We start from the raw sequence: 27,767 nt of genomic DNA, 5'->3' as shown, positions 1-27,767 counted from the left end.
TCTTATAATAAAGTAATCTGGAGAAAGAAAATGTCATTAAGAAAATCATAAGGAAGAGAAAATACATTTACAGTACTGTACATATTTATTGAGAAAAATCTACATACAAGTGGACCCTGCAGTTCAAACTCTTTGTTGTTCAAGGGTCAACTGTATATACAATGTTTTGAAAAGTTGCTACAAAAAGGAGGAGGGAAGTGAACAGTGGCTGGTGGGGAAAGAGGGGTCAAGAAGGTTCCCTTTTTTATATAAATTTATTTTCCAATTACAGTTGATATGCAATATTATATTAGTTTCAGGTGTACAACATAGTGATTAGACATTTATATAACTTATGAACTGATCCCCTGATAAGTCTAGGAACCATTTGACACCACACATAGTTATTACAATATTATTGACTATATTCCCTATGCTGTACTTTACATCCTCATGACTTTTTATAACTGGCAATTTGTACTTCTTAATCCTTTTACTTTTTTCACTCATCCTCTTTCTTTTTAAATATGGGAGGGTAAGAGCATGCTTGTATATTGATGGGACAGATCCAGCAATGAGGGAGAAAAATGATGATGCAGGAGGAGAGAAGGGAGAATTGGTGGAGCAAGGAGCTTAAATAAGCTTATATATTTTTTATTCCTTTATTTCATTTTACTAGGATTTTTGCAAGAAATATTCTGTTATTTTTAACCAGAAGGCCCCTTCACTCCTTTTTTAAATTTTGTTTTTATTGAGATATAATTGGCATATAGTACTGTGTAATTTTAAATTGTAGTGTGTTGATTTGATATATTTATATGTTATAATCTGATCACAGGCCCCCTCACTCTTAATACTTCGGCATTTCTATATAAGAATAAAAATTTCAGTCTCTGTTTTATAAGTGAAGAAACCAAGGCCTGAGCTCATACAATGGAGAAGCTATATTTCATTTTCACTTACCCATTACCTTCTAGGTCAGACTCACTTTTTCAATTTCCCATCCTTCCAGGTCCTCAGTGACATTTGAATCTTGCTTCCAAAACAACATTCCTTGTCAACAAGCCAGTAAACAAGAGATGAACCAGTCTTTCTTTAAATCACCAACTTCAAAATTTGAAAAATATACTCAGGATAGCTAAGCATATCTTATATTGCGTTTATGTGAAATTATACCAAAAGTGACCAAGTCCAGCCTTAATTGATTTTACCCTCTCAGGCAGCCCTGTGTTTTGGTATAACTTCCCCTTCCATGCATAATTTCAGTATTGTTTGAAAACTATAGTGGACCTAGAACACATGTATTATGAAAACTAAATGCTCTAGTAAATCAGACAGAATGTCCTGTTGTGGTAGCAACAAGCTCGTGTTTGAAAAGATTGGCTTGAAGAATTTTTGACATCTCAACAACTAAATTAGGATTGCATTTGACTTGTATTCATCAGGAGGAAATGAAGGAGCCAACTAAATTACGGTGTAGTTGGCACCTGGTTATATGAAGAAATTTTTTTAAATGATGGGCTTATATCAGGAATTTATAAGTAAGAATGAAATCATAGCAGCTTAGTAGTATATTAGGAATTGCTGCCAGAAGAAATTAACATAAATGGAAGATTATTGTATTCCATACTATATATAGAATAACCTGAGATTCTACATACAAATAAAATACCTGTCTGGTTCATTCATTCACACCTTCTTTCAGTAATCATTATTGAGCAACTCTTATGTGCCAGACTAAGGGTACAACTCTAAGCCTTCATGGAGCTTACTGTTTGGAATACAATGGATAATATCCCTCTGGAAGGTCAAAGGGTAGGGATCATGTTTCTTGTCTCACTATATTAGTTTGCTAGGGCTGCCATAACAAAATACTACAGACTGGGTGGCTTAAAACAACAGAAATTTATTTTTCTCAGCGTTCTGAAGGCTAGATGTCCAAGATTAAGATGCTGGCAACTTGGTTTCTTCTGAGGCCTCTCTCCTTGGCTTATAGATGACCATCTTCTCACTGTGTCTTCACATGGTCTTTCCTCTGTGTCTGCATCCTGGTGTCTCTTTGTGTGACCAAATTTCTTTTTCTTATGAGGACATTAGTCAGATTGGATTAGGGCCTCACTTTAACTTAATCATCTCTTCAAAGACCTTATCTCCAAATATGGTCACATTCTGAGGTACTTAAACATATGAATTTTGGAAGGGGTTACAATTCAGCAGTAATAATCACCCAGCATGAATCACATGTGGAACTTGTAAGTTTTGCCTGTGCAATAATACTGTTCTCTTCCTAATACTACGAAGTACTCCTTCAACAATCCCCAGTAGAAACCCGCCTTCTGTTTCATGAAGGTGGACACTGGCATGAGCTCACAGTCTGCACCAGTAGCCAAGGGCACACAGTAGGCATCATCACTTTCCACCCTCAGGAATTAAGGCAGGATGCTAAGGAGCAGCTTCTGTAGTAACCCTTACTGTTACTATGCTTTAGTTGGTTTGGGGGCGTTTCAGTGCACATAGCAGAAACTACACATCCACAGAACATCTGTGTGGGTCAGGAATTGGGGTTGGGGGTGAGGAGGAGGAGATGACTACTGTGTTTCCCTGAAAATAAGACTGGGTCTTACATTAATTTTTGTTCCAAAAGATGCATTAGGGCTTATGTTCAGGGGATGTCATCCTGAAAAATCATGCTAGGGCTTATAGACCGCATAGGTCTTATTTTGGGGGAAACGTGGAAGGATACTCTTTAACCATGCTGCTGGCATTATCACACTGCAGAAACTGAGGCAAGGTAACCAAATTAATTATCATGTGAGGACCCCTAAGGATTTTCACAAGAACTTTGCCCATGGAAATTAGTAGGTGCTCTACTGAATTGGAAACCCAATTCGATGGAGACTAGAATATAGTCAGAATTTTGTAACCCAAATAACATTTCATAACCCAAATAACCCATTTACATTTACAATGCACTTAGAGCTTTCAAACATTCCCACGTTAAAACATTCTTATACTTGTGTGATCATCTCCACCAACTTACAAAGTAGGCAAGAGAAGGAAAAGTGTTCTCACCCTTATTGCACAGATGGACAAATGAGGCACAGAAGTACCCAAGGTTAAAAAGCTAAGAAATAGCCAAGCTAGGGCTTGAACTCAGGTCATTGATTCCTGGCCTTTTAACTCTATAGTTCCAACATATTTTACTGTCATATATTCTTGTGTGTCAAGCTAATGGTTAGGTTCTCTGTAGTGATGTAAGAATTTTAAAATGTTCTGAATTCAAAGAAAGGATTTAGTTACCATGCTCACTCTCTTTATAGTACTTTTCTTTCTCCTAGCACTCATGTCCTCTGAAGTGGTGTTTGGGTGGGTGGTTAGGATGTTTGAAGTGGAGAAGTATGACGGGAATTGAAAGGTTATTGCTTCTTTGTGATGGGAGAAAAGCTTAGTTTAGCTCCTGTTTACAGCAAGAACAATTCACACTTTCTTTAGAGAACTAGGAAAGGGGCTCAGACTAGAGAAAATGTGTGTCTCTTGCATAGGATTTGTCAAAAGCCGATAAGCAAAGCAGTGCTTCTACTGAGATGTAAAAATAGCTTTTTTGTCCTATAGAACATTGCTTTATGTTAAGTGTTATTTATAATAGGATTTGAGAAATGTGCCATCTTGTCTGACTACTGCAGGGCTGATTATTATAGAGCTAGGAGAGAAAATATGTGAGATGAGTCTTTGCTTAACTCGTGATATTGTGGTCTGGGCAGGGGGAGCTCTGTGTTCAGAGGAGACCATAAAGGAATTTTTCACCGAAGGGCCAGGAGCAGTCTGTGACTTGATATCACTTTACTTCCAGGAAAGGTAAACCTGAGCAGCCAAACAGCAAGGAGACTGATGGCTTGCCGTAGTCTGGGTTGTGGATGGGGGCAGTAGGGCTGCTGATCACAGAGGATATGGGCTAAGTGGTACTGGCCCTCATGACCAGCTAGGTCCAGGAACCCAGGCCACACTGTAGATGAGAGCGTGTCTGCATGTGCCTCTATCCCCCGAGAGGGGAACTCCATCTGAGTTCTCAGGGCCATGCCAAGGAGGCTGTGTCTCCTAGCTGAGACGCTGGAGCCTGCCCCTCCCACCAACCACTAGAGGTAGAATAATCTACCATTCCATTGCTTCCTTCTTTTGTTCTTTCCTAGCACCATGACCTGTTGCAGCCATCAGCAGTCCTCCTACCAGCTCCTATTTGGGGAACCTGACCTCTTTGAAGATCTCTTGGCCTTGAAGATCCGTATCACTCCAGACTCCTTTTTCCAGGTTAATACTGCTGGTGCAGAGGTGCTGTATTGGACCATTGGGGATCTGAGTGGAATCACCTCTAACACTATCCTCCTTGACATCTGCTGTGGGACTGGCAAGTGGCAACCCAGGGCAGAATCTCCATGCTGCTTTGCTCCCAAACCCCATCCACCCGGCACCGAGGTAGGGAGGTGGCAGTAGTGGCACAGGCATAACCTCCTTGGTTTAAAACCCTAAAATACCCTCCTCTTATCCTCTCTTACCTCCTCAGGTGTGATTGGCCTCTCTCTGGCTCAATATGCCTCCCAGGTACTTGGCATTGAGGTGGTGAAGCAGGTGGTAGAGGACACCAGGTGGACTTCAGCCTCCAATGGTGCAGTGCTCACAGTTGAGGGAGAAATGAGGAGCTGCAGTTGTTTCTGTGCTGTGGGAGGGGTTGTGTGGGAAAGGGCATCTACTGTGTCCATGACCTGTGGGGAGGAAGGGATGCTGTTCTGCAGTGGTCAGAGATGGGTCCTGAATGGCCTTCTGGAAGTGATCCCAATAGCTAACCTTTTTTTTCTATCCAGAAGCAGAGTCTGAGGGAAGGAACAGGCCCAGCTGATAGGAAGAGAACTTAGCAAAACTTTGGATAATATAGAAGAGCCTCTTGACCTTACACTCATAAGGCATCATAACACAATACAATAGGTTTCAGGCTATTTTTAGCAACAGAATCTTTTCTTTGAACAAAATCTTATCTCAGACTGCAATGTGGAAAACTGATCCCCCTTGTCCCCTCTATCTCCGCTCCATACAACTCCTGAGGCTCTGTGAAAACCTCCAATATAACAGAAAGCACTTGGGTAAAAGTCAAGGTTCTCTTCTTCGTATAGGTACTTACGTGCTGTGTGAGTCACAAAGTTTTAAAATAACACTGTCTAGTCTCAAGCTGAAAGACCTATTGAGATATTGTAAGGGAAAGCACATTGTAAAAAACAAAGCAAGTCCAAAAGCATTTTTTTCATTGTTATTCAGAGGTATGCTAGATCCAAAGGAAATGGCAGAGCCCTGGCTCCTGTACATTTCTGTAAAGTGGAAGCTCCCTGCCACTAAAGTTGGGCTTGAGTTTTGAGTTATGTCATGTGGGCCTCTGTTCTGCAGGCATCACCAACTGTGAGGTCCATGTTGGTTGATCAGAGAAGATTTTGCCACAGCTGCTAAAGTCAAAGGAAGATAGGCAGCTAATTGTTGCTGTGGTGAACCCAGCCTGCGCGGGACTGCGTAAGGATGAATAGCTTTCCTGCTACAGAACTAATTGGATGTTCCCATGATGTCTACCAGCTTTAGTCCCTCGTTCTCACACCATGCTAAGAGTGCTCCCAATGGCCTGGCTTTGAACCTGCTTTTCCACAGTTCCTCACCAATCCTACATGCTGGCCAGTTGAGAGTTTGTGATAACCTTGACCATGATAGTTTAATTTTATCAATAGCAGTGTCTTAGTGTCTTTCTTCCTTCAAATTACCAGATAGTTCAAGCCATTCGAAACTGCAGGGCCATCCGCACACTAGTGTTTTGCTTCCTGCAAACCCCATGGTGAAACCACAAGGAACATCATCGAGTATTTTAGAATAATTTCAGATTTACGGAAAAGTTGTAAAGATAAGTACACCCACTTTGCCACATTGTTATCATCTTATATTACCATGGTACACTTCAAGAATGTACCATTCTAAGAAGCTGTCATTCATACATTACTATGAACTAAACTCCATACGTTGTTTGGATCGATCAAGTTACTATTAATCTAGAGAAACCTATCATGGCTTCTCAAATCAGGATCCTGAATATTCTTCTTTTTAAAAAAGATTTTTATTAAAATATAGTTAACATACAATATTATATTAGTTTCAGAGGTACGCCATAGTTATACAACATTTATATACCTAAAGAAGTGATCACGATGATAAGTCCAGCAGCCATCTGAACACCGCACCACATTATGACAATATTATTGACTATATCATTGACTACAATATTCCCTATGCTGTATATTACATTGCCATGACTTATTTGTTTTATACTTGGAAATTTGGACCTCTTATTTTTTTTTAAATTTATTGGGGTGACAATTGTTAGTAAAATTACATAGATTTCAGGTGTGCAATTCTGTATTACATCATCTATAAATCCCATTGTGTGTTCACCACCCAGAGTCAGTTCTCCTTCCATCACCATATATTTGATTGCCCTTACCCTCATCTCCCACCCCCCACCCCCCTTACCCTCTAGTAACCACTAAACTATTGTCTGTGTCTATGAGTTTCTGTTTCTCATTTGTTTGTCTTGTTCTTTTGTTGTTTTTGGTTTATATACCACATATCAGTGAAATCACATGGTTCTCTGCTTTTTCTGTCTGACTTATTTCGCTCAGCATTACACTCTCAAGATCCATCCATGTTGTCACAAATGTTCCTATATCATCTTTTCTTACTGCCGAATAGTATTCCATTGTGTATATATACCACAACTTCTTTATCCATTCATCTATCGAAGGACATTTTGGTTGTTTCCATGTCTTGGCCACCGTAAACAAAGCTGCAATGAACATTGGAGCACACGTGTCTTTATCTCTAAATGTTTTCAGATTTTTTGGGTAGATACCCAGGAGAGGGATTGCTGGGTCATATGGCAATTCTATTCGTAATTTTTTGAGGAACCTCCACACTGCCTTCCATAACGGCTGCACCAGTCTGCATTCCCACCAACAGTGTATGAGGGTTCCTTTTTCTCCACAGCCTCTCCAACATTTGTTACTATTTGTCTTGTTGATGATAGCCATTCTGACTGGGGTGAGGTGATATCTCATTGTGGTTTTGATTTGCATTTCTCTGATGATTAGTGATGTTGAGCATTTTTTCATATGTCTATTTGCCATTTGTATGTCCTCTTTGGAGAAATGTCTCTTCAAGTCCTCTGCCCATTTTTCAATTGGGTTGTTTGTTTTTTGTTGTTGAGTTGCATGAGTTCCTTGTATATTCTGGATACTAGCCCTTATCGGAGGCACTGTTTGCAAAAATCTTCTCCCATTCAGTTGGTGGCCTCTTTATTTTGTCAATGGTTTCTTTTGCTGTGCAGAAGCTTTTAAGTTTCATATAGTCCCATTCGTTTATTTTAGCTTTTACTTCCATTGCCTTTGAGTCAAATTCATAAAATGCTCTTTGAACCCAAGGTCCATAAGTTTAGTACCTATGTTTTCTTCTATGCAGTTTATTGTGTCAGGTCTTATGCTTAAGTCTTTGATCCATTTTGAATTAACTTTGGTACATGGTGACAAATAGCAGTCCAGTTTCATTCTTTTGCACGTGGCTATCCAATTCTCCCAGCACCATTTATTGAAGAGGCTGTCTTTGCTCCATTGTATGTTTTTAGCTTCTTTGTCAAAAATTATCTGTCCATATTTATGTGGTTTTATTTCTGGGTTCTCAATTCTATTCCATTGGTCTATGTGTCTGTTTTTCTGCCAATACCATGCTGTTTTGATTATTGTAGCCCTGTAGTACAAGCCAAAGTCAGGAAGTGTGATACCTCCATTATTGTTCTTTTTCTTAAGATTGCTTTGGCTATTCGGGGTCTTTTGTGGTTCCAAACAAATCTGATGATTTTTTGTTCTATTTCTTTAAAATATGCCATTGGGATTTTGATGGGGATTGCATTGAATCTGTATATTGCTTTGGGTAATATGGCCATTTTAACTATGTTGATTCTTCCAATCCATGAGCACGGAATGTCTTTCCATTTCTTTGTGTCTTCTTCAATTTCTTTCAAAAATGTCTTATAGTTTTCAGCATATAGGTCTTTCACATCCTTGGTTAAGTTTATTCCTAGGTATTTTATTCTTTTGCTGCAATTGCAAAAGGAATTGTTTTTTGTATTTCTTTTTCTGAGATTTCATTGTTAGTATATAGGAAGGCAATGGACTTTTGTACGTTGATTTAGTAGCCAGCAACATTACTGTGTTCGTTGATTGTTTCTAATAGCTTTTTGGTGGAGTCTTTAGGGTTTTCTATATAGCATCATGTCATCTGCAAAGAGTGATAATTTAACTTCTTCATTTCTAATTTAGATGCCTTTTATTTCTTTCTCTTGCCTGATTGCTCTGGCAAGGACTTCCAACACTATGTTGAAAAGCAGAGGTGATAGGGGACATCCCTGTCGTGTTCCTGAACGTAGAGCAAAGGGCTTCAGTTTTTCACCATTAATTATGAGATTAGCAGAGGGCTTGTCATATATGGCCTTTATTATGTTAAGGTATTTTCCTTCTATACCCATTTTATTAAGTGTTTTAATCATAAATGGATGTTGTATCTTGTCAAATGCTTTTTCTGCATCAATTGATATAATCATATGATTTTTGTCCTTTATTTTGTTTATGTGATGTGTCACATTGATGGATTTGTGGATGTTGTACCATCCTTCTTCCCTGGGGATGAACCCCACTTGGTCGTGATGAATAATCTTTTTAATGCATTGTTGTATTCGATTTGCTAGAATTTTGTTTAGAAGTTTTGCGTCGGTATTCATCAGAGATATTGGTCTGTAGTTTTCTTTTTTTGTGCTGTCCTTACCAGGTTTTGGTATCAGGGTAATGTTGGCCTCATAAAATGAGTTAGGGAGTACTGTCTCTTCTTCAAATTTTTGGAAGAGTTTGAGCAGGATTGGTATTAGATCCTCTTTGAAGGTTTGGTAGAATTCACTAGTGAAGCCATCTGGTCCCGGACTTTTGCTTTTGGGAAGGTTTTGGATGACTGATTCAATTTCGTTACTGGTGATCGGTCTGTTTAGATTTTCCAGTTCTTCATGGTTCAGCCTTGGAAGGCTATATGTTTCTAAGAACTTGTCCATTTCTTCTAGGTTGTTGAATTTGGTGGCATATAGTCCTTCATAGTATTCTTGGATGATCCTTTGTATTTCTGTGGTGTCCGTGATAACTTCCCTTTTACGTTTCTGATTTTGTTAATCAGTGTCTTCTCTTTTATCTTAGTAAGTCTAGCCAAGGGTTTGTCAATTTTGTTAATCTTTTCAAAGAACCAGCTCTTTGTCACATTAATTTTTTCTATTGTCCTTTTGTTCTCTATTTCATTTAGTTCTGCTCTAATTTTTGTTATTTCCTTTCTTCTGCTGACCTTGGGTTTTACTTGTTCTTCTTTTTCTAGTTCTTTAAGGTGTAACATGAGGTTATTTATTTGGGAGTTTTCTTGTTTCTTGAGATAGGCCTGTAATGAGATAAATTTCCCTCTTAAAACTGCTTTCGCTGCATCCCAAAAATTTTGGTAGGATGTATTTTCATTGTCATTTGTTTCTATGTATCTTTTGATCTCTCCTCTAACTTCTTCTTTGACCCAGTCCTTCTTTAAAAGTATGTTGTTTAATCTCCATGTATTTGTGTTTTTTCCCGCTTTCTTTTTGCAGTTGATATCCAATTTCAAAGCCTTGTGATCAGAGAATATGCTTGGTATGATTTCAATCTTCTTAAATTTGTTGAGACTGATTTTATGTCCCAATATATGGTCTATCCTTGAGAATGTTCCGTGTACACTAGAAAAGAATGTATAGTCTGATGTTTTAGGATGAAGTGCTCTATAAATGTCAATTATGTCCATTTCATCTAATGTGTCATTTAGGGCTACTATTTCGTTATTTATTTTCTGTTTGGATGATCTATCCATAGCTGTCAATGATGTATTTAAGTCCCCTAGTATAATTGTGTTTTGGTCAATTTCTCCCTTTAGTTCTGTTAGTAGTTGCTTGGTATTTCGGTGCTCCCTGATTGGGGGCATAAATATTGATGACTGTTATGTCTTCTTGTTGTACAGCCCCTTCACCATTATGAAATGTCCATCTTTGTCTCTTGTTATCTTTTTCACCTTGAAGTCTGTTTCATCTGATATCATTATGGCTACACCTGATTTTCTCTGGGTACCATTTGCTTGGAGTGTCAATTTCCACCCTTTCACTTTGAGTCTCTGCTTGTCCTTGTAGCTGAGATGTGTCTCTTGGAGACAGCATATGGTTGGGTTTAGTTTTTTGATCCAATCTGCTACTCTGTGCCTTTTTATTGGTGAGTTCAGTCCATTTACATTTAGGGTGATTATTGATATGTGAGGATTTCCTGTCATTCTATCTTTAGTTTTCTGGTAAGGCTGTGTCTCCATTGTTTCTTTGCCTTTTTGTTGTTGTCTATTATTTCTGTGTGGTGGTATTCTATGATGTTTCCCTCTGTTTCTTCTTTTATTACAGTATGTATTTCAGTTCTGGATTTTTTTTTTTTTTTTTTGAGTGGTTACCCTTAAGTTTATGTAAAAGAAAGTTTGATATTTAGAGTATTCCATTTTCTTTAGCACGCTTACTTTCTCCATTGCCGTATTCCGGTTCAGGCCTTTATTCTCCCCCGTTTTGAGTTTTGGTTGCCACAAATTTTCCCTGTTGATGGTGGTCGAATAGCCTCTTTTAGTATTTCTTGTAGTGCAGGTCGTGTATTAGAAAATTCTCTTTTTTTTTTAGTTGGGTTGTTTGTTTTTTTGGAGTTGAGTTGAGTGAGTTTTTTATAAATTTGTGATATTAACCCCTTATCAGATATATCATTGGCAAATATCTTTTCCCATTCAGTAGGATCCCTTTTTGTTTTATTGATGGTTTCCTTTGCTGTGAAAAAGCTTTTTAGTTTGATGTAATCCCACGTGTTTATTTTTTCCCTTACTTCCCTGGCACGAGGGGATATATCAGTAAAAATCTTACTCCGGGTAATGTCTGTGAAGTTTCTTCCTATATTTTCTTCTAGGAATTTTATGGTTTCAGATCTTACATTTAAATCTTTAAGCCATTTTTGCATTTATTTTTGTGTGTGGTGTAAGGAGGTGATCCAGCTTCATCTTTTTGCATGTGTCTGTCCAGGTTTCCCAGCACCATTTATTGAATAGACTGTGTTTACCCCACCGTATATTCTTGCTGCCATTGTCATAGATTAAATGGCCATTTAGGCATGGAAGAGACATTTTTCTAAAAAGGACATACAGATGGCAAAGAGACATATGAAGAAATGCTCAACCTCACTAACCATCAGAGAAATGCAAATAAAAACCACAATGAGATACGACCTCACCCCAGTCAGAATGGCTATCATCAATAAATCAACAAACAACAAGTGCTGGCAAGGATGTGGAGAAAAGGGAACGCTGGTGCACTGTTGGTGGGAATGCAGATTGGTGCAGCCACTATGGAAAACAGTATGGAGGTATCTCAAAAATATGAAAATGGAAGTACCTTATGATCCAGCAACCCCACTCCTAGGTATCTATCCCGAGAAATCCAAAACTCCAATTCAAAAATCTTTATGCACTCCTATGTTTATTGCAGCACTATACACAATAGCCAAGACATGGAAACAACCGAAATGCCCATCGTAGATGCCTGGATTAAGAAACTGTGGTACATTTATACAATGGAGTATTATGCAGCCATAAAGAAGAAAGAAATCTTACCATTTGCAACAACATGGATGGACCTAGAGAACATAATGTTAAGTGAAATAAGTCAGACAGAGAAAGACAAATACCATATGATTTCACTTATATGCAGAATCTAAAGAAAAGAAGAAGTGAATAAACTAATCAGAGACAGTTTTGGAAACATGGAGGAAAAACTGAGGGTTGCTAGAGGGGCGGGGGGGTGGGGACAAGGGGAAGGTGAGAGTTTTAGAAAATAGTCGGTAACCACAAGATGGCCACGGGGTTTCGAAAATTAATTTGGGGAATGTACAGAGGGATAGTGGATGGGGGTAGGGGGGTTCACACAGTGTGAGGGATATAAATGATAAACGTCTAAGTTTTGCTTTGTCTTGTGCACCTGAAACTAATAAAAAAATAAATAAATAAATAAAAAGAAAAAAAAGAAAATTCCCTCAGCTTCTGTATGTCTGGAAAGGTCTTTATTCCTCCTTCATATCTAAAGGATATCTTTGCTGGATATATTATTCTTGGCTCATGATTTCTCTCTTTCAATAGTTTGAATATTTGGTTCCAATCCCTCCTGGCTTGTAGAGTTTCTGCTGAAAAATCTGATGATAATCTAATGGGCTTTCCTTTGTAAGTTAGCATCTTCTTTTCCCTGGCTGCTTTGAGGAGTCTTTCTTTGTCGTTGATTTTAGACAGCTTCAATACAATGTGCCTTGTAGAAGGCCTGTTGGGGTTGAGGTAATTAGGTGTTCTATTTGCTTCTTGGATTCGAGGGTCCAGTTCTGTCCATAAGTTTGGGAAGTTCTCATCAACGATTTGTTTAAATATATTCTCTGTTCCCTTCTCTCTTTCTTCTCCTTCTGGTATGCCCATTATTCTTATATTGCTCTTTCTGATGGAGTCAGAAAGTTCTTGTAGAGTTCTTTCATTTCTTTTAAGTCTCAAGTCTCTTTCTTCTTCCATCTGTGTCATTTCCAGGTTTCTATCTCTATGTCACTGATTCTTTCCTCCATCTGGTCAACTCTACTACCTAAGCTGGTTATTTCATTCTTAATTTCTTCTATTGAGTTCTTAATCTCCAGAAATTCTATTTGGTTCTTTTTTAAAATTTCAATCTCTTTCATAAAATGCTCATGTTGTTCTTTGATTGTGTTTCTGAGTTCATTAAACTGCCTTTCTGTGTTTTCTTGCATCTCGTTGAGTTTTTTCAGAACTGCAATCTTGAATTCTCTGTCATTTAAGTCACATATTTCCATATCTTTAAGTTCCTTTTCTGGAGACTTTTCACTTTCTTTCTGAGCTGTCTTGTTGCCTTGGTTATTCATGGCAATTACTGATTTATTATTTCTCTTCCTAGACATCTACAGGAGTGGCTTCTGCAACAGGTTGATAGGAAGAGGTCTTTCTTTTGTTTTCCAGTACTTGTTGGTAGAATGTTTTATTTTCTCTCCGACTGCAGCCTTTTTTTTCTCTCTCACACGGTAGTTCTATGTTTTCTCTGTACTATTCCATCTTCTCACACAATGGGGGGATTCCCTGGGAGACGGGCTTCTCTGTTAATAGTTCGCCAAGGTCACAGGGCGCAGTGTCCGTGTGGGTATGCGGAGAGCTTTTGAAGTTCCAAAACTCTTCCTGCACCAGATTCAGAGCCCGTATGTTTCAGCAGTTCTGTTTACTCCTGCAGGAATCCGCCCAGATAGGTTGTGCCAGGGGCGGGGTGAGTTGTGACAGGTGGCCCAGAGCAATGGCAGCAACCTCCACCACAGCCAGTCCTGCTTCCACAGCTCCCTCCCCTTTGCCGGAACTAGTTGGGCTGCGAATCTGTGTCTGTGGTCCACAGTTATCAGCACAGCAAATATTCTATTCTTTTGATCTGACACTGCTAATGTTCCATTTCTAGCACCGGGCATGTGGGGGCAGGGCGAACTCTGGGAGGGTAGGGAGGGAGCGGCTAGTCTCAGTGCCTAAGGCTTCTGTTCTCTGCTCGGCAGTGAGGGCTTAAACTACCGTTTTCAGCCTTCTTCCCTCAGTCTTTTCTCCGAGGTCTCTGCCGTGAGCGTTGGGTTCAGCCGTGTTATATGCTGCCCCCTCAGCCCTGTGGGCCATAAGCCGAGCCCTAGCAGTCCGAGTTCTTCCCTCTCCCGCAGCTGCGGTAGTTCCGGGATGCAGCGTGCTCAGAGCACTGAGCTAGGTCTGCGTCCTGTGTCCGTGCGGCTCCGTTTCAGCACTTCTCCCTTCCCTCCTCCCCCTCTCGCGCGATTCGCCCACCTGTAGGTGAACTCAGTAGTGGGCCTCTTTGTCTTGCCTGTCTGCTGTGCAGGGAGTCCTTTGTGGAGTTATTGGTGTTCGATTAGTTGTAAATTCCAGGGGAGCTTTACAGAGACTCACCTCACACCGCCATTTTGATGACCTATACCTTCTATACCTTTTGATTGGAGCATTTAATCCATTTGCATTGAAACTAATTGTTGATATGTAGCTATTGACATTTTACTATTCATAATTTTTTTTTTTTTTTTTGGTCTTAAAGAAGTCCCTCTAACATTCCTTATAATATTGGTTTGATGGTGATGAACTCCTTTAGCTTTTTCTTGTCTGGGAAACTCTTTATCTGTCCTTCCATTTTAAATGCTAGCCTTGCTGGGTAGAGTAATTTTAGTTGTACGTCCTTTCTTTTCGTCACTTTGACTATTTCCTGCCAGTCCTTTCTGCCCTGCAAAGTTTCTTTTGAGAAATCATGTGACAGTTTTATGGGAGCTTATGTAGGTAACTAACTGCTTTTCTCTCACTGCTTTTAAGATTCTTTCTTTGCCTTTAACCTTTGGCATTTTAATTATGATGTATCTTGGTTTTGGCCTCTTTGGGTTCATCTTGTTTGGGGCTCTCTGCACTTCCTAGGCTTGTATGTTTACATCCTTCACCAGGTTAGGAAAGTTTTCCGCCATTATTTCTTCAAATAAGTTTTCAGTTCTTTGGTCTCTCTCTTCTCCTTCTGGTACCCCTGTGATATAAATGTTAGTACACTTGATGTTGTCTCAGAGGCCCCTTAAACTGTCATCATTTTTTTGGACTCTGTTTTCTTTTTGCTCTACTGACTGGGTGTTTTCTGCTACCTTATCTTCCAAATCAATGATTCGATCCTCTGCTTCATCTAATCTACTGCTGATCCCCTCTGATACCTTCTTCAATTCAGTTATTATTTTTTTAATTGGGGGAATATTGGGGAACAGTGTGTTTCTCCAGGGCCCATCAGCTCCAAGTCATTGTCCTTCAGTCTAGTTGTGGAGGGTGCAGCTCACCTCCAAGTCCAGTTACCATTTGCAATCTTCAGTTGCAAGGAGCACAGCCCACCATCCCATGCAGGAATTGAACCAGCAACATTGTTGTTCAGAGCTCACGCTCTAACCAACTGAGCCATCCAGTTGTCCCCCCACCCCCTGGCAGCTCAGCGGCAGCTCATTGTCTTCAATCTAGTTGTTGAGGGCACAGCTCACTGGCCCATGTGGGAATCGAACTAGCAACCTGTTGTTCAGAGCTTGAGCTCTAACCAACTGAGCCATCCAGCCACCCTAGTTATTGTATTCTTTATTTCTGACTGGTTCGTTTTTATGTTTCCTATCTCTGTGTTGAAGTTCTCCCTGACATCACTGAGCATCCTAATAGCCAGTGTTTTGAACTCTGCATATGGTAGACTGCTTGTCTCCATTTTGTTTAGTTCTTTTTCTGGAGCTTTGTTCTGTTCTTTCACTTGGAACATGTTTCTTTGTCACCCCATTTTGGCTGCCTCCCTGTGTTTGTTTCTATGTATTAGGTAGGGATGCTATATCTCCAGAACTTAATAGAGTGGTCTCATGTAGTAAGTGTCCTGTGGGGCCTAGTGTTGCAGTCTCCCTGACTTGGGTGCTCCAGGTGTGTCTCTTATGTGTGTCGTGTGTGCCCTTCTGTTGTAGTTGAGCCTTGGTTGCTGTTTGCATGTCACTGGGAGGGATTAACCCTCAGGCTGAATGATTGTGAAAACTGGCTGTGACTACAGTGGAGGATCTGTGGTGCAAGGGCTGACCCTACAGAGCAGGATTTGCTTCAGGAGGGCTCTGGTGCCTGCCCAGTCTGCCCTTTGGGTGTGTTGTCCTTGGAGGCAGCTGGATGATGTTTTGACTTGGTCCAAAGCTGGCCACCAGGCGTGCCATCCCAGGGCCTTTTGGGTGGAAACCTCCTTTAGGCCAACTTCAGCCACAGCCTGTGCCCTGCCCATGGTAACCCGGCATGAACCATAAGCAGTTCGCAGATGGCTGCCTTCCCTGCTGGGCTTGGAGGTGCCTTGAGAGGCCAAGCCTTGAACCGAGGTTGGCTGCTGGTAGTGCCAGGCTTGGGGCTGCTCAGCAAGAGTTATGGCACACGCTGAACCCAGATGCTGCTTGTTTGGGTTTTGGGAACCTTTGAGAGATTTTAGGAAAGTCCACAGCATGAACCAAGACTGGCCTTTTATATGGAAAAGCCACTGGTAGTGGCTTGAGTAGGCCCGAAAGTTGGGTGGGGCAGGGTCTCAGGAAATCACCAAGGGTGGGTGAATGAACAGTGTTAGGTAGGTTGATAGAGACTCAGATATGGTGCCAGCCTGCATCTGCATACCGGGAGGTGGGACTGCTCAACAAAGAAACAGTGGATTCTGCCAGCACTTCTCTTTGGGAGAATGCTGCCCCTCCAGCCCTCTCCCTAAAGCCAGATTACTCCATTCCTTCCTGTATGTCCCTGGCACATTTCTTGTTATTTCCCCTGTGCTAGAGTTCAGAGCGAGTGAGTCCATCAGCGAGTAAGTCCGTCTGTGGTCCCTTTAAGAGAAATGCCTGGGACTCCAGCAGCCCTCTGTCTCACTCAGCCACAATCTCTGCTGGTTTTTACAGCCAGAAATTAGGGGACTTCTCTTCCAGACACTAGTGTTGTGGGCTGGGGGACATGGTATGGGTCTGGGACTGCTCGTTTCTTGGGAGGGGTGTATGTGCACAGCCGAGATATCCCTCCTGACTTTTAGTGGTCATACATGGATGTGGGACCAGCCTGTTCTGCATCTCTACCCCTCCTACCAGTCTTGAGGTGGTTTCTTCTGTATGTCTTTAGTTGTAGGGCTTTGGTTCAGCTAGATTTCAGGCGATTCTGAATGATGGTTTTTCTGTAGTTTAATTGTAATTTTCATGTGGTCATGAGAAGAGGCAAGCACATTGTTTACCTACTCTGTCATCTTGACTGTAAATCTTGACTTCTTTTTCAAAATATTTTTTCCTAATAATCACATTAATCCATGCTTATTGTGCAGAATTTTGAAATTGCAGGGAAGTGTAAAGAAATAGAAAAAAGGGATTATACTGCCACCAAGAGTCAATTATGGGACTGGGTCTCAGGTGAGCCAAGTAAAGCAACTCACTTTGGGGGTAAAATTTAAGGGATGCAGTAATCAAGGTAAAATTTTAATGTAATTTTTTTCAGAAGTCAAAATTAGTACAAAAATCCATGATAAACAAAATATGTAGGTTTTTGGAAAGGTGAGATGCATTCCTACACTTGCTAAACCCTGCCTCATTCACCTTAGTGTATTCCTAGCCCTGGTTCTAATAAACTTTATTTATAAAAGTAGGAAGCCAGGCTGTAGTTTTCCAATTTGATTTTCTGAAATACTGTATCAAAATATTTGTCTTGATTACTGAGTTTTTTTGCACCCTCTTAAATTTTGCACCCAAAGTGAATGCCTCTTGCTTCACTTCAGTTCTGGCCCTGGTCAATTATTTTGGTTTTTGAAATGTTATTTTCTTCTTTCAAACCACATAGGTGGATATAAAGTACAGATTATATGACTGGATAAAATAAGTGAGATTTAAAAGTAAATGAGTTGAGCTTTCAAGACAATGAGCTAAAAAAAAAAAAAAAGAAGAAGAACAATAAACCTAAAGGAATCAGAAGGAAGAAATCAATAACATTAAAAAAATCCAGAAATTTATGAACTACAAAACAAAAAGCCTGTAGACTTGACAAATAAACAGGAAGGCATTATAGGAGGAATAAAATAAAATGGATAAATAAACCTAATTAAGAATATAAAGGAATAAAATATAAAAATATAAAGTCTTAAACGAGAAAAAGAGCATAACTACAAATATGAAGACTTTTAAAAAATGATTTAAAAATACTTTATACAACTCCCTTGCAATACATTTCAAAACTTAGATGGGTGATTTCCTGGGAAAATGCAAATGGCTAATATTAATTCCAAAAGAGCTCCAAAAGATAAAGTAAACTTAAGTGGACTAGTAACCATGGAGAAAAATTGAAAAAGTTGTTAAAGAGCTTTTTCTACCCAAAATAATAGAATGAGGCCAATTTGTTTTCAGAATCTTATTTTCTTGTCTATTCTTGTACTTTTAGTCTTCCATTTGTACTTTATTTTATTTTTACCGTACTGTTTAAAATGTTTTTGATTAATGATAAAGGTGGTACCTCAAATCAATGGGAAAAAGATGGACCATTCAATAAATGGTGATGAACAACTGGATAGCCATGGTGAAAAAAAAAAAAAAAGTTAGATGTGTATCTCATACTGTTTGCCAGGATATGTTATAAAGGAGTCAGAGACTTAAATGTAAAAAGGGAAAACCGTAAATCATAGAATTTCTTTATAATCTTAGAGTGCAGAATCCCTTTCTAACTGAAAATTGAGAAGCCATGTAATAAAAGTTTGTTAAATTTAGCTACATAAAAAGTAACTTCTCCCTTCAATACATCACGCACAGAAATTAATTCAAAATGGATCATAGAACTAAATGTGCAAGAGCTAAAACATAGGAATAAATCATTGTGACCTAGGGTTAAGCAAAGCTTTCTTAGATATGACATCAAAAAAACAAATAACAAATAAAAATAAGTGTGTGTGTGTGTGTGTGTGTGTGTAATCGGACATCATCAAAGTTTTAAACAACCTTTTGTGCTGCAAATGATACCATCAAGAAAATGAAAAGACACCTCCCAGAATGGGAGAAAATATTTGCAAATCATTCATCTGATAAGGGTATCCAGAAGCCAGACACAAAAGGAATATTGTATGATTCAATTTATAGGAAACGTGCAGACTCGGAAGATCTCTAGAGACAGAAAGTAGACGTGTGGTTGCTTAGGTCAGAGGATGGGGGTTTGGGGAGAAATAGGGTGCATACTATCCTGTTAGGTGAATAAAAATATTCCAAAATTGATTGTTGTGATAGATGCACAATTCTTTGTGCTAAAAACCAATGAACTCTATAAATGGGTGAGCTGTATGATATGTGAATTAGAGCTCAGTAAAACAGTTTAAAAATCAGTAACTTGCATGATAAAAAGCACGAAAAGCAAAGACAGGAGACAACACAAAAAAAAAAAAAAACCTGGAAAAAAATTGCAGTTGATATTACATACGACTTTTTCCCTTAATTTATAACAGATTCCTGGTAATCAATAAAAAAGGAACAACAGCTCAAAAGAAAAATGAACAGAAGATACAAAAAGAAAATATTATAAGTGTGTTTATGAACCATGAACGTATGCTTAGTCTATTCCCTATAATGGAAATGCAAATTAAAAGTACACTGAGATACCCTTTTTACATGTCAGATTGGCAAAAATTCAAAAGTTTTTTTGTTTTTGTTTTTTAAATTAAAGTTTATTGCGGTGACAATTGTTAGTAAAGTTACATAGATTTCAGGTGTACAATTCTGCAATACATTATCTATATCTCACATTGTGTGTTCACCACCCAGAGTCAGTTCTCTTTCCATCACCATATAGTAGACCCCGTTTACCCCTCTTCTAGAGCCCCCCTCTCCCAAAAGATCAAAAGTTTGATAATGCACTGTTAGCAATACTATGGGAAACATGAATTCTAAAAAATTACTACTCGGAGTGTAAATTGGTACTATCCCTATAGGAGGAAATTTAGCAATACAGTTTAAAATTATAAATCTGTACATACCTTTTGATCTAGTAATTCCATTCCTGAGGCTTTATCCTACAAATAGACTGACATACATGTAAAGTAACATAGATACAAAGTTATTTATTGCAGTATTATAATAGTAGTGAAATATCCTAACAGTCTATCACTGGGGAGCTGGTTAGATCAATGATGCCGCATCCATACAATGTAATACTGTGGGGCTTTAAGAAAAAAAACGAAGATGATCTCTGTATACTGATATGGAAAGATCTCTAAAGTATGTTATTTTTTAATAACAGCTTTATTGAGATATAATTCACACATCATAAAAATTCATCCATTTAAAGTGTACATTTCAGTGGTTATTGGTATGTTCTCAGGTTTGTACAACCATCACCCCATCTGATTCCAGAACATTTTCATCACTTCAAAAAGAAACCCTGCTCCTTTCACCAGTCACTCCCCAATTTTCCCTAACTTCCTGGGGAAACCACTAATCTACATTCTCTATGGATTTGCTAGTCTGAATATTTCATACAAATGAAGTTATATAATATGTGGTTATTTGCATCTGGCTACTTTCATTTAGCATGATGTTTGTAAGGTTCATCCATGCTGTAACATGTATCAGTACTTCATTCCTTTTTATGGATGAATAATACTCCATTATATGGATGGACCACATTTTATTCATTTGTCAGTTGATGGACATTTGGGTTGTTTCTGCCATTTGGCTCTTATGAATAATGCTTCTATGAACATTTGTGTGCAAGTGTTGTATGGAGATGTGTTTTCATTTCTCTTGGGTAGATACCTATGAGTGGGATTGCTAGGTCATATGATAACTCTGTATTAACCTTTTGAGGAACTGCCAGACTGTTTTCCAAAGCAGCTGTCCCATTTTACATTCCCATTAGTGGTGTATGAGGGTTCCAATTTCTACACGTCTTCACCAACTCTTGTTATTGTCTGTCTTTTTTTTTATTATATCCATCCTAGTGGGTGAGAAGTAGTATCTCCTTGTGGTTTTCATTTGCATGTCCCTAATGGCTTATGATGCTGAACATCTTTTCATGTGCTTATTAGCCATTTGTATATCTTTTTTGGAGAAATGTCTATTCAGATCCTTTGCCTATTTTTTATGGGTTGTTTTCTTATTATTGAGTCTTAAGATTTCTTTATATATTCTATATACAATTCCCTTATCAGATACATAATTTGTAAAAGTTTTCTTTCATTCTCTGGGTTCTTTCTGTTCATTTTCTTGACTGTCCTTTGAAGCCCAAGAGTATTTAATTTTGAAGATGTCCAGACTGTATTTTCTTTTGTAGCTTGTGATTTTGGTTCTAAGGTATGTTACTAAGTGGAAATAACAAGGTGTGCAGAATTGTTTAACAGTAAACTGTCTTTGTATAAAAGGACAAAGGCGGAGGAGAAGAATATAGATTTTTATTTGCTTGTATATGCATAGAGAAACTGGTAAGTTATATAAGAAACTGATAATAGTAGTTATTTATTCTGGGGGAGAACTGCAGAGATGGGATTCACTTCACCATATACCTTTTTATGTGATTGCATTTTTGAATAAAATGAAAATATGCATTATACAAAACAAGTTTTAAAATGCAATGATTAAGAGTAAACCTAGAATTCTGCTAACACTCCTACTGAGTAAAACAATAGACATAGCCTCAAAAAGACAAGAAATATTTATTTTGAAAAAAACAGTATGTGCATATGGTAGAAAAAATTCAAACAATACAAAAGAGTATGCCGAGAATAATGAGTCTCTTTTTTACTCCTGACCCCTAGTCCTTCAGATGTCACCATTCTTGCCAGTTTTTTGTGTAGCCTACCAGAGATACTCTGGCACTATACATGTGTGTATACGTACGTGTATGTATATATACCATCCCTCTCTCTTTTTTAACAAGTAGAAACAGACTATAAACACTGTTCTGCACCAGGCTATTCACTGAAGAATAGATTTTGTAGATTGTTCTACAATAATGTAGAATCTGCATCAATATTTACAGGTCTACTTAATTTCTTAAATAGGCTATATAGTTTTAACTTGTATAAACATGCCATTTAACTAGTCCCTTGCTAATGAATTTTAAGGTTGTTTCTAATCTAGTTAGCACAGTGTTGCAGTGAGTATCCTTGTACGTATGTCTTTGCACGTATGTGCAATGTATATGTGATGAGTAAGTGTATGTGATAGTATATATATTAGATAAATCCCTGATGTGGAATTGTTGGGTTAAAGGATATGTGCTGTTAACATTTTCATATATTTTCTAACAGAGCTCTAGATTCAACTTATCAAAACTATCCTTTTGGGATTGTAATTGGAAGTACACTGAATTTATTAATTAATTTAGGGAAAATTGAACTCTTTACAGTATTTTTCCTGTCCAGGTATGTGATATGTCTCTTCAGTTACTCTAGTCTTATGTAATTCTCTAAAGCTCTCTCTCTATGTATACCGGGGGTGCCAAAAAATGCATACACATGACTTGTATTCATCTTTTGTTATCGGTATATATTATTACAATTTTAATATAGCTTTTTCCTTTCTTAAAATGTGTATACATTTTTTGGCACCCTCTGTGTGTGTGTGTGTGTGTGTGTGTGTGTGTGTGTGTGTGTGTATGTGTTTGTGTCTTCTTAAGGTTAATACAAGATAGTGTAAAGTTTTTATTGCTATTATGAATGGGACCTTTTTCATGACATTTCTAACTGGTTATTGCCAATCTTATGTCCAACTACTTTACTCTTTTATTAGTTTCATTTGTTTTCCAGTTGATTCTCTTGCGTTTTCTTGGTAGCTGGCCATATGATCACCGTATAAAAACAGTTTTCCTTCTTTCCTTCCAATACATTTTTTTCCTTACTGCTTTAGATAAGAAAATGTTCCATTGTAGGAGTGATAGTGAAAATCTTGCCTTGTTCTTGACTTTTTTTACTTTTTAAAATCAATAGGCTTTCTTTTGAGAGCAGTCTTAGATTTTCAGAGAAACTAAGCAGAAAGTACACAGAGTTCCCACATGTTCTCCCCACTCTGCCCACAGTTCCCCCATTTTAAAATCTTGCATTGGTGTTGTACATTTCATAAAATCATATAAACCAATATTGATTAATCAATATTGATACATTATTGTTAACTAAAGTCCAAAGTTTACCTTACAGTTCACTTTTTAAAATTACATTTATTGGGATAACTTTGGTTAAACATAAAAGCAACAAATGAACAAATAAAACAAACTTGTTCCTTATTTTAATGGGACAGTGCTATTTAAACTATTGAGTGTTTGCCAGGGAAATAACTTTTCTGCTTTGTTTGTTTGACTGTAAATTGGTACAACTTTTTCCAGAATAATTTAGTGGTATGTATCTTAGGGCCTTAAAAAAATACACGTGCTTCAATTTAGCAGTTCCACTACGTAACTCAAAATGTGTGCAAAAATATAACTATAAGAATATTCATGAAGGGACTTTTTGAAGTAGCTGAAAGTTAGAAACAGCTTAAGTTTCCAATAGCTAGGAATCAGATAACTAAACTGTGTTCAATTTACTTAATGAAATACCATATAGCCAATAAAAGTGAGGTAGCTCTACATATAATATAGTGGAGAGATGCTTGTTATGTATCATTAACTGAAGAAACGTATTGTAAAGCAGCATGTACAATATATACAGTGTGACTCCATTAAAAAAACAGTTTAAATATACATATTTGGAAAGATACATCCTAAAAAGTTAGCAGTGGTTATGCTTCTCTGAATGGTGAATTTATAGGTGAATTGTTTTCATTTTTGCTTAACTGCCTTTGAAATAAGGTGGAAAAGTAATCAACTTTGAAAATTTTCAGGAGAGTAATTGAATTCAGCAATATTTATTAACTACCTATTGGGTGCAAATCATACAGAAAAGTATATGACTTGGTCCCCTTGCTAGATTCACCATCGAATCCCTACTCAGTGTTACACACTGAGAACACACAGATGAATAATAAGCAGTTTTTGCCTCATTTCTACCCTCAAAAAGATTATATTCCAGTGACAAAGATGGTTTAAAAAAACGGTAATTACATTAAATATGATAAATACTGTTATAGAGAGAAACACAGGGGGTTATGGGAGCAAAGAGGCAGGGCTTGAATTTTAAGAAATTGTGTTCCTGGAATTTCTTCTTGGCTTCTAGGACCTGACATTGTGATCTGTTTCTACAGGCTGTGCTGTCCTCCAGACTCTGCTAAGAAGCTCCTGGGTGAGCCTTTCATCCTGAGACAAGCTATGCCTGTGGACCTGTTCCCCCATCCCACACTGTGAGCTGCTGCTCCTCTTCATTCGCTAAGCAGCCTCCTACAAGATGACAGGCTCTTTGTAAGGCTGAAGTTTCAGTAACTTCCAGGTTTGGCATATTGCTGCATTGCAGACCCTGAGAGCATTATTGGGGGGAACCAATCTTTGGATTATGAGCAGGAAGAAAGTAGTAGACCTATCTGAGGCAGATTTATAACCTTAGTTTTCAGGTTCCCTTGCTCTCATGGGTGTTTGGTTGTGACCAATTCTTGGCCCTGGATCTGGACCTTTCTTTTGTTGTCAGCCTGTCATGGCTCCCTTGGTCCTAGTTTTTAGTTTTGTCTCCTCTGTCTGACTCTGCCTGTGGTGTGGTGACCACTGAGCTTTTCTCAGCAGCTGGTAATAATTTCACATTGACTCAGGTCTGTGTATTTATCCAGAGATTTTATTAGATATGTTCTGCGTTCATGAGGTAGCTAAGGATTAGAACTAGAAACAAGTCTAGCTTTTTAAAAAAAGTAGAGTAAGCTATGCCGTGATTGCAGGGAGACTGACTGCTTGAACTCAGTAGAGATTTATTCCTTTGGGTTTTCTAGATTTTGAGGTTTCTAGAATACCTTTTAAAAATGTAGTTACTCCTAGGAGCAATAGCACCAATTAGCTCTCACCTGTGGAGGGAGAATTGGTCTAGAAGAGAACCTATGGGCAAGGAGAGCTTCAAAGAAGAGACTGAATACCTGTAACTGTGCTGTGTAGTATGGAGGCAGAAAGCTCCAGAATCCCCTAACAATCCAGAATATACTATTAAAAACTGGCTATTAAAACAAATATTCTCTATTCCATGATTTCGTCAACTCTGGAGTTATTCTTGGATACTTGCCCAACAATTTAGATTATGTTTTGGATCTTTTCACAGCCTAAGGAGGTGTAACTTAGCAAGCACTGTCTGATTTACAAAATGATATCAGGTCAACTAGGATTTTTAATTCTCATTCTCAATCCTAAATACTTCTAGAGAAACCTCCTCAGAAAAATATGTCTGTTAAAGCTACTATATAAATAATCCGTTTAAAAATACTAGAAGGAAATAATCTAAAGTATAGAGGTATTGATTTATGATAGCCATATAAGTTTTATTTACATTTCCCTATATTTCGTTTTATGTAATGGGATTATATTATTTTATAACTTAAAAAAAAATTAACTGCAAAGTGACTTTCATTTTCTCCTCCTTTGTTCCCTGTATTTGTAAATGGCAATACCATCTATTACTTACCTAGGCTGGGAACCAGAGTTATCTTCCTCATTCTTGTATCCAACTGCCTACAAGGTAGAGTCCACCTAGATATATTCTAGGTACTCCCAACTCAGCATATTTCATGTTGAATGCTACACATCTTTCCCCCAAACCTATTCTTGCTCATATATTCCCAATGTTGATGAATATACCAATCAGTCACTCAAGCCAGAAGCCTGGGCATTCTGAGTCCCTCTCCTCTACCCCTGCCCCCATCCAGTGTATCACTGAGTCTCCATTCCTGCAGGTTACCATCCTTTCTCACCGGATTGTTATTGAAAGTGCCATCTTCCCACTGCTGCTGCTGTATCCACTCTTGTCCTCATCCATTTCATTTTCTATAGCCAGAGTGAGTTTTCTAAAATTCCAATCTTATTGTGTTTCTCCAGTGCTTAAAATCTGTCTGTCATTGGCTTGTTACTGGTTTTTGAAAAAAGTCCCAAATTCTTGATGCAGCCTCAAACTCCCTTCATAATCTGGGCAGCCTCATTCCTCTGTACACATTAAGTTTCTTTCCCCCAAAAAGACAATTTTTTTCCCATTCTGGTCCTTTTCACATTTGGTTTTTCTCAGCTTAGAATATGCTATTTACTTTGATTTATTTTTAAGATTTTTACTAAAAAGGTAACTAACACACAATATTATATTAGATTCAGGTGCACACAATAGTTATTCAACACTTACATACCTAAAGAAGTGATTGCCTGATAAGTCCAGCAACCATCTGATACTGTACCACGCTATCACAATATTATTGACTATATTCCCCATGCTGTATATTACATCCCCGTGACTTACTTGTTTTATACCTGAAAATTTGGACCTGTTATTTCCCTTCAGCATTTCCCCCCTTTTTAAATTTTTCAATTTCAGGTGACATTCAATGTTATATTAATTTCAGGTGTACAGCGTAATGGTTAGATAATTATATAATTTAAGAAGTGATCCCCCTGACTAGTCTGGTACCCACCTGGCACTATACATAGTTATTTCCATATCATTGACTGTATACCCTATGCTTTACTTTATATCCCAATTACTATTTTGTAACTACCAATTTGTACTTCTTAATCCCTTCCTGTTTTTTCACTACACCTCCAAATCCCCTGCCATCTGGCAACCATCAAAATGTTTTCTGTATTTATGAACTGGTTACTGTTTTGTTTGTTTATTTTCTTCTTTAGATTCCACATATAAGTGAAATCACATTGCATCTGACTTTGTCTGACTCTGCACTCAGCACAATACCCTCCAGGTCCATCCATGCCACCCCAGATGGCAAGAACCCATTCCGTTCCATGGCCGAGCAATATTCCATTGTATATATGTACCCCCTCCTCTTTATCGATTCATCCATTGATGAACACCAAGGCTGCCTCCACATCTTGGCCATTGTAAACAATGCTGCAATGAACATATGGATGTACATGTCCCCTCAAAGTAGCGGTTTGGGTTTCTTCAGATAACTACCCTGAAGTGGGATTGCTGGGTTTTTCATTGTCTCTTCTTATAGCCTTTGTTTTAAAGTCCATTTTGTCTCGTATAAGTATTGCTAACCCAACTGTTGTTTTTTCATTTATTTCTGTTTTAATGAAATATCTTTTTCCATCCCTTTACTTTCTGTCTGTGTGTGTCTTTCAATCTGAAGTGAGTCTCTTGTAAGTGGTATATGTAAGGGTTTTATTTTCTTATCCACTCAGCCCTCCTATGCCCTTTGATTGGAGCATTTAATCCATTTACATTGAAAGTAATTGTTGATATGTAGCTATTGACATTGTATTATTCATAATTTTGATTTTTTTGTCTTAAAGAAGTCCTTCTAACATTCCTTGTAATATTGGTTTGGTGGTGATGAACTCCTTTAGCTTTTTCTTGTCTGGGAAGCTCTTTATCTGTCTTTTGATTTTAAATGCTAGCCTTGCTGGGTAGAGTAGTTTTGGTTGTAGGTCCTTTCTTTTCATCACTTTGGATATTTCTTGCCAATCCCTTCTGGCCTGCAAAGTTTCTGTTGATAAATCAGCTGACAGTTTTATGGGAGCTCCCTTATAAGTTACTGGTTGCCTTTCTCTTGCTGCTTTTAGGATGCTTTCTTTGTCTTTAACCTTTGCCGTTTTAATTATAATGTGTCCTGGTGTGGGCCTATTTGGGTTCATCCTGTTTGGGACTCTCTGCACTTCCTGGATTTGTATGTGTATCTATTTCCTTCGCCAGGTTAGGAAAGTTTTCAGTCATTATTTATTCAAATAGGTTCTTAGTCCCTTGTTTTCTCTCATTTCCCTGCGATGCAAATGTTATTATGCTTGATGTTGCCCCATAGCTCTCTTAAACTATCCTCATTTGGGGGGATTGTGGGGTTTTTTTGGTTTTGTTTTGTTTTGTTTTTGCTGTTCTGATTGGGTGTTTTCTGCTACCTTGTGTTCCAAATCGCTGATTCAACCCTCTGCTTCAT

At 38.2% G+C, this 27,767-nt stretch overlaps 1 protein-coding gene across 1 annotated transcript in view; it reads left to right on the top strand.

The window, feature by feature from the left end:
• Positions 1-25,962, top strand: part of TRMT2B (tRNA methyltransferase 2 homolog B) — a gene marked incomplete at its 5' end in the record, with an annotated part of 47,692 nt that extends 21,730 nt beyond the window's left edge. The window contains 9 exon segments of the mRNA XM_074323302.1: positions 2,274-2,378; positions 3,626-3,834; positions 4,167-4,381; positions 4,538-4,639; positions 5,410-5,529; positions 5,767-5,819; positions 5,821-5,867; positions 23,949-24,035; positions 24,037-25,962. Of these exon segments, the coding sequence (XP_074179403.1) occupies positions 2,274-2,378; positions 3,626-3,834; positions 4,167-4,381; positions 4,538-4,639; positions 5,410-5,529; positions 5,767-5,819; positions 5,821-5,867; positions 23,949-24,035; positions 24,037-24,073 (975 nt within the window).
• Positions 25,963-27,767: the final 1,805 nt, after the last annotated feature.

Source organism: Rhinolophus sinicus, chromosome X (assembly GCF_036562045.2).
Source record: "Rhinolophus sinicus isolate RSC01 chromosome X, ASM3656204v1, whole genome shotgun sequence".
Classification (NCBI taxonomy): domain Eukaryota; kingdom Metazoa; phylum Chordata; class Mammalia; order Chiroptera; family Rhinolophidae; genus Rhinolophus; species Rhinolophus sinicus.
The sequence above is the reverse complement of the archived record's forward strand: the minus strand, read 5'-3'. Positions and strand labels throughout refer to the sequence as shown.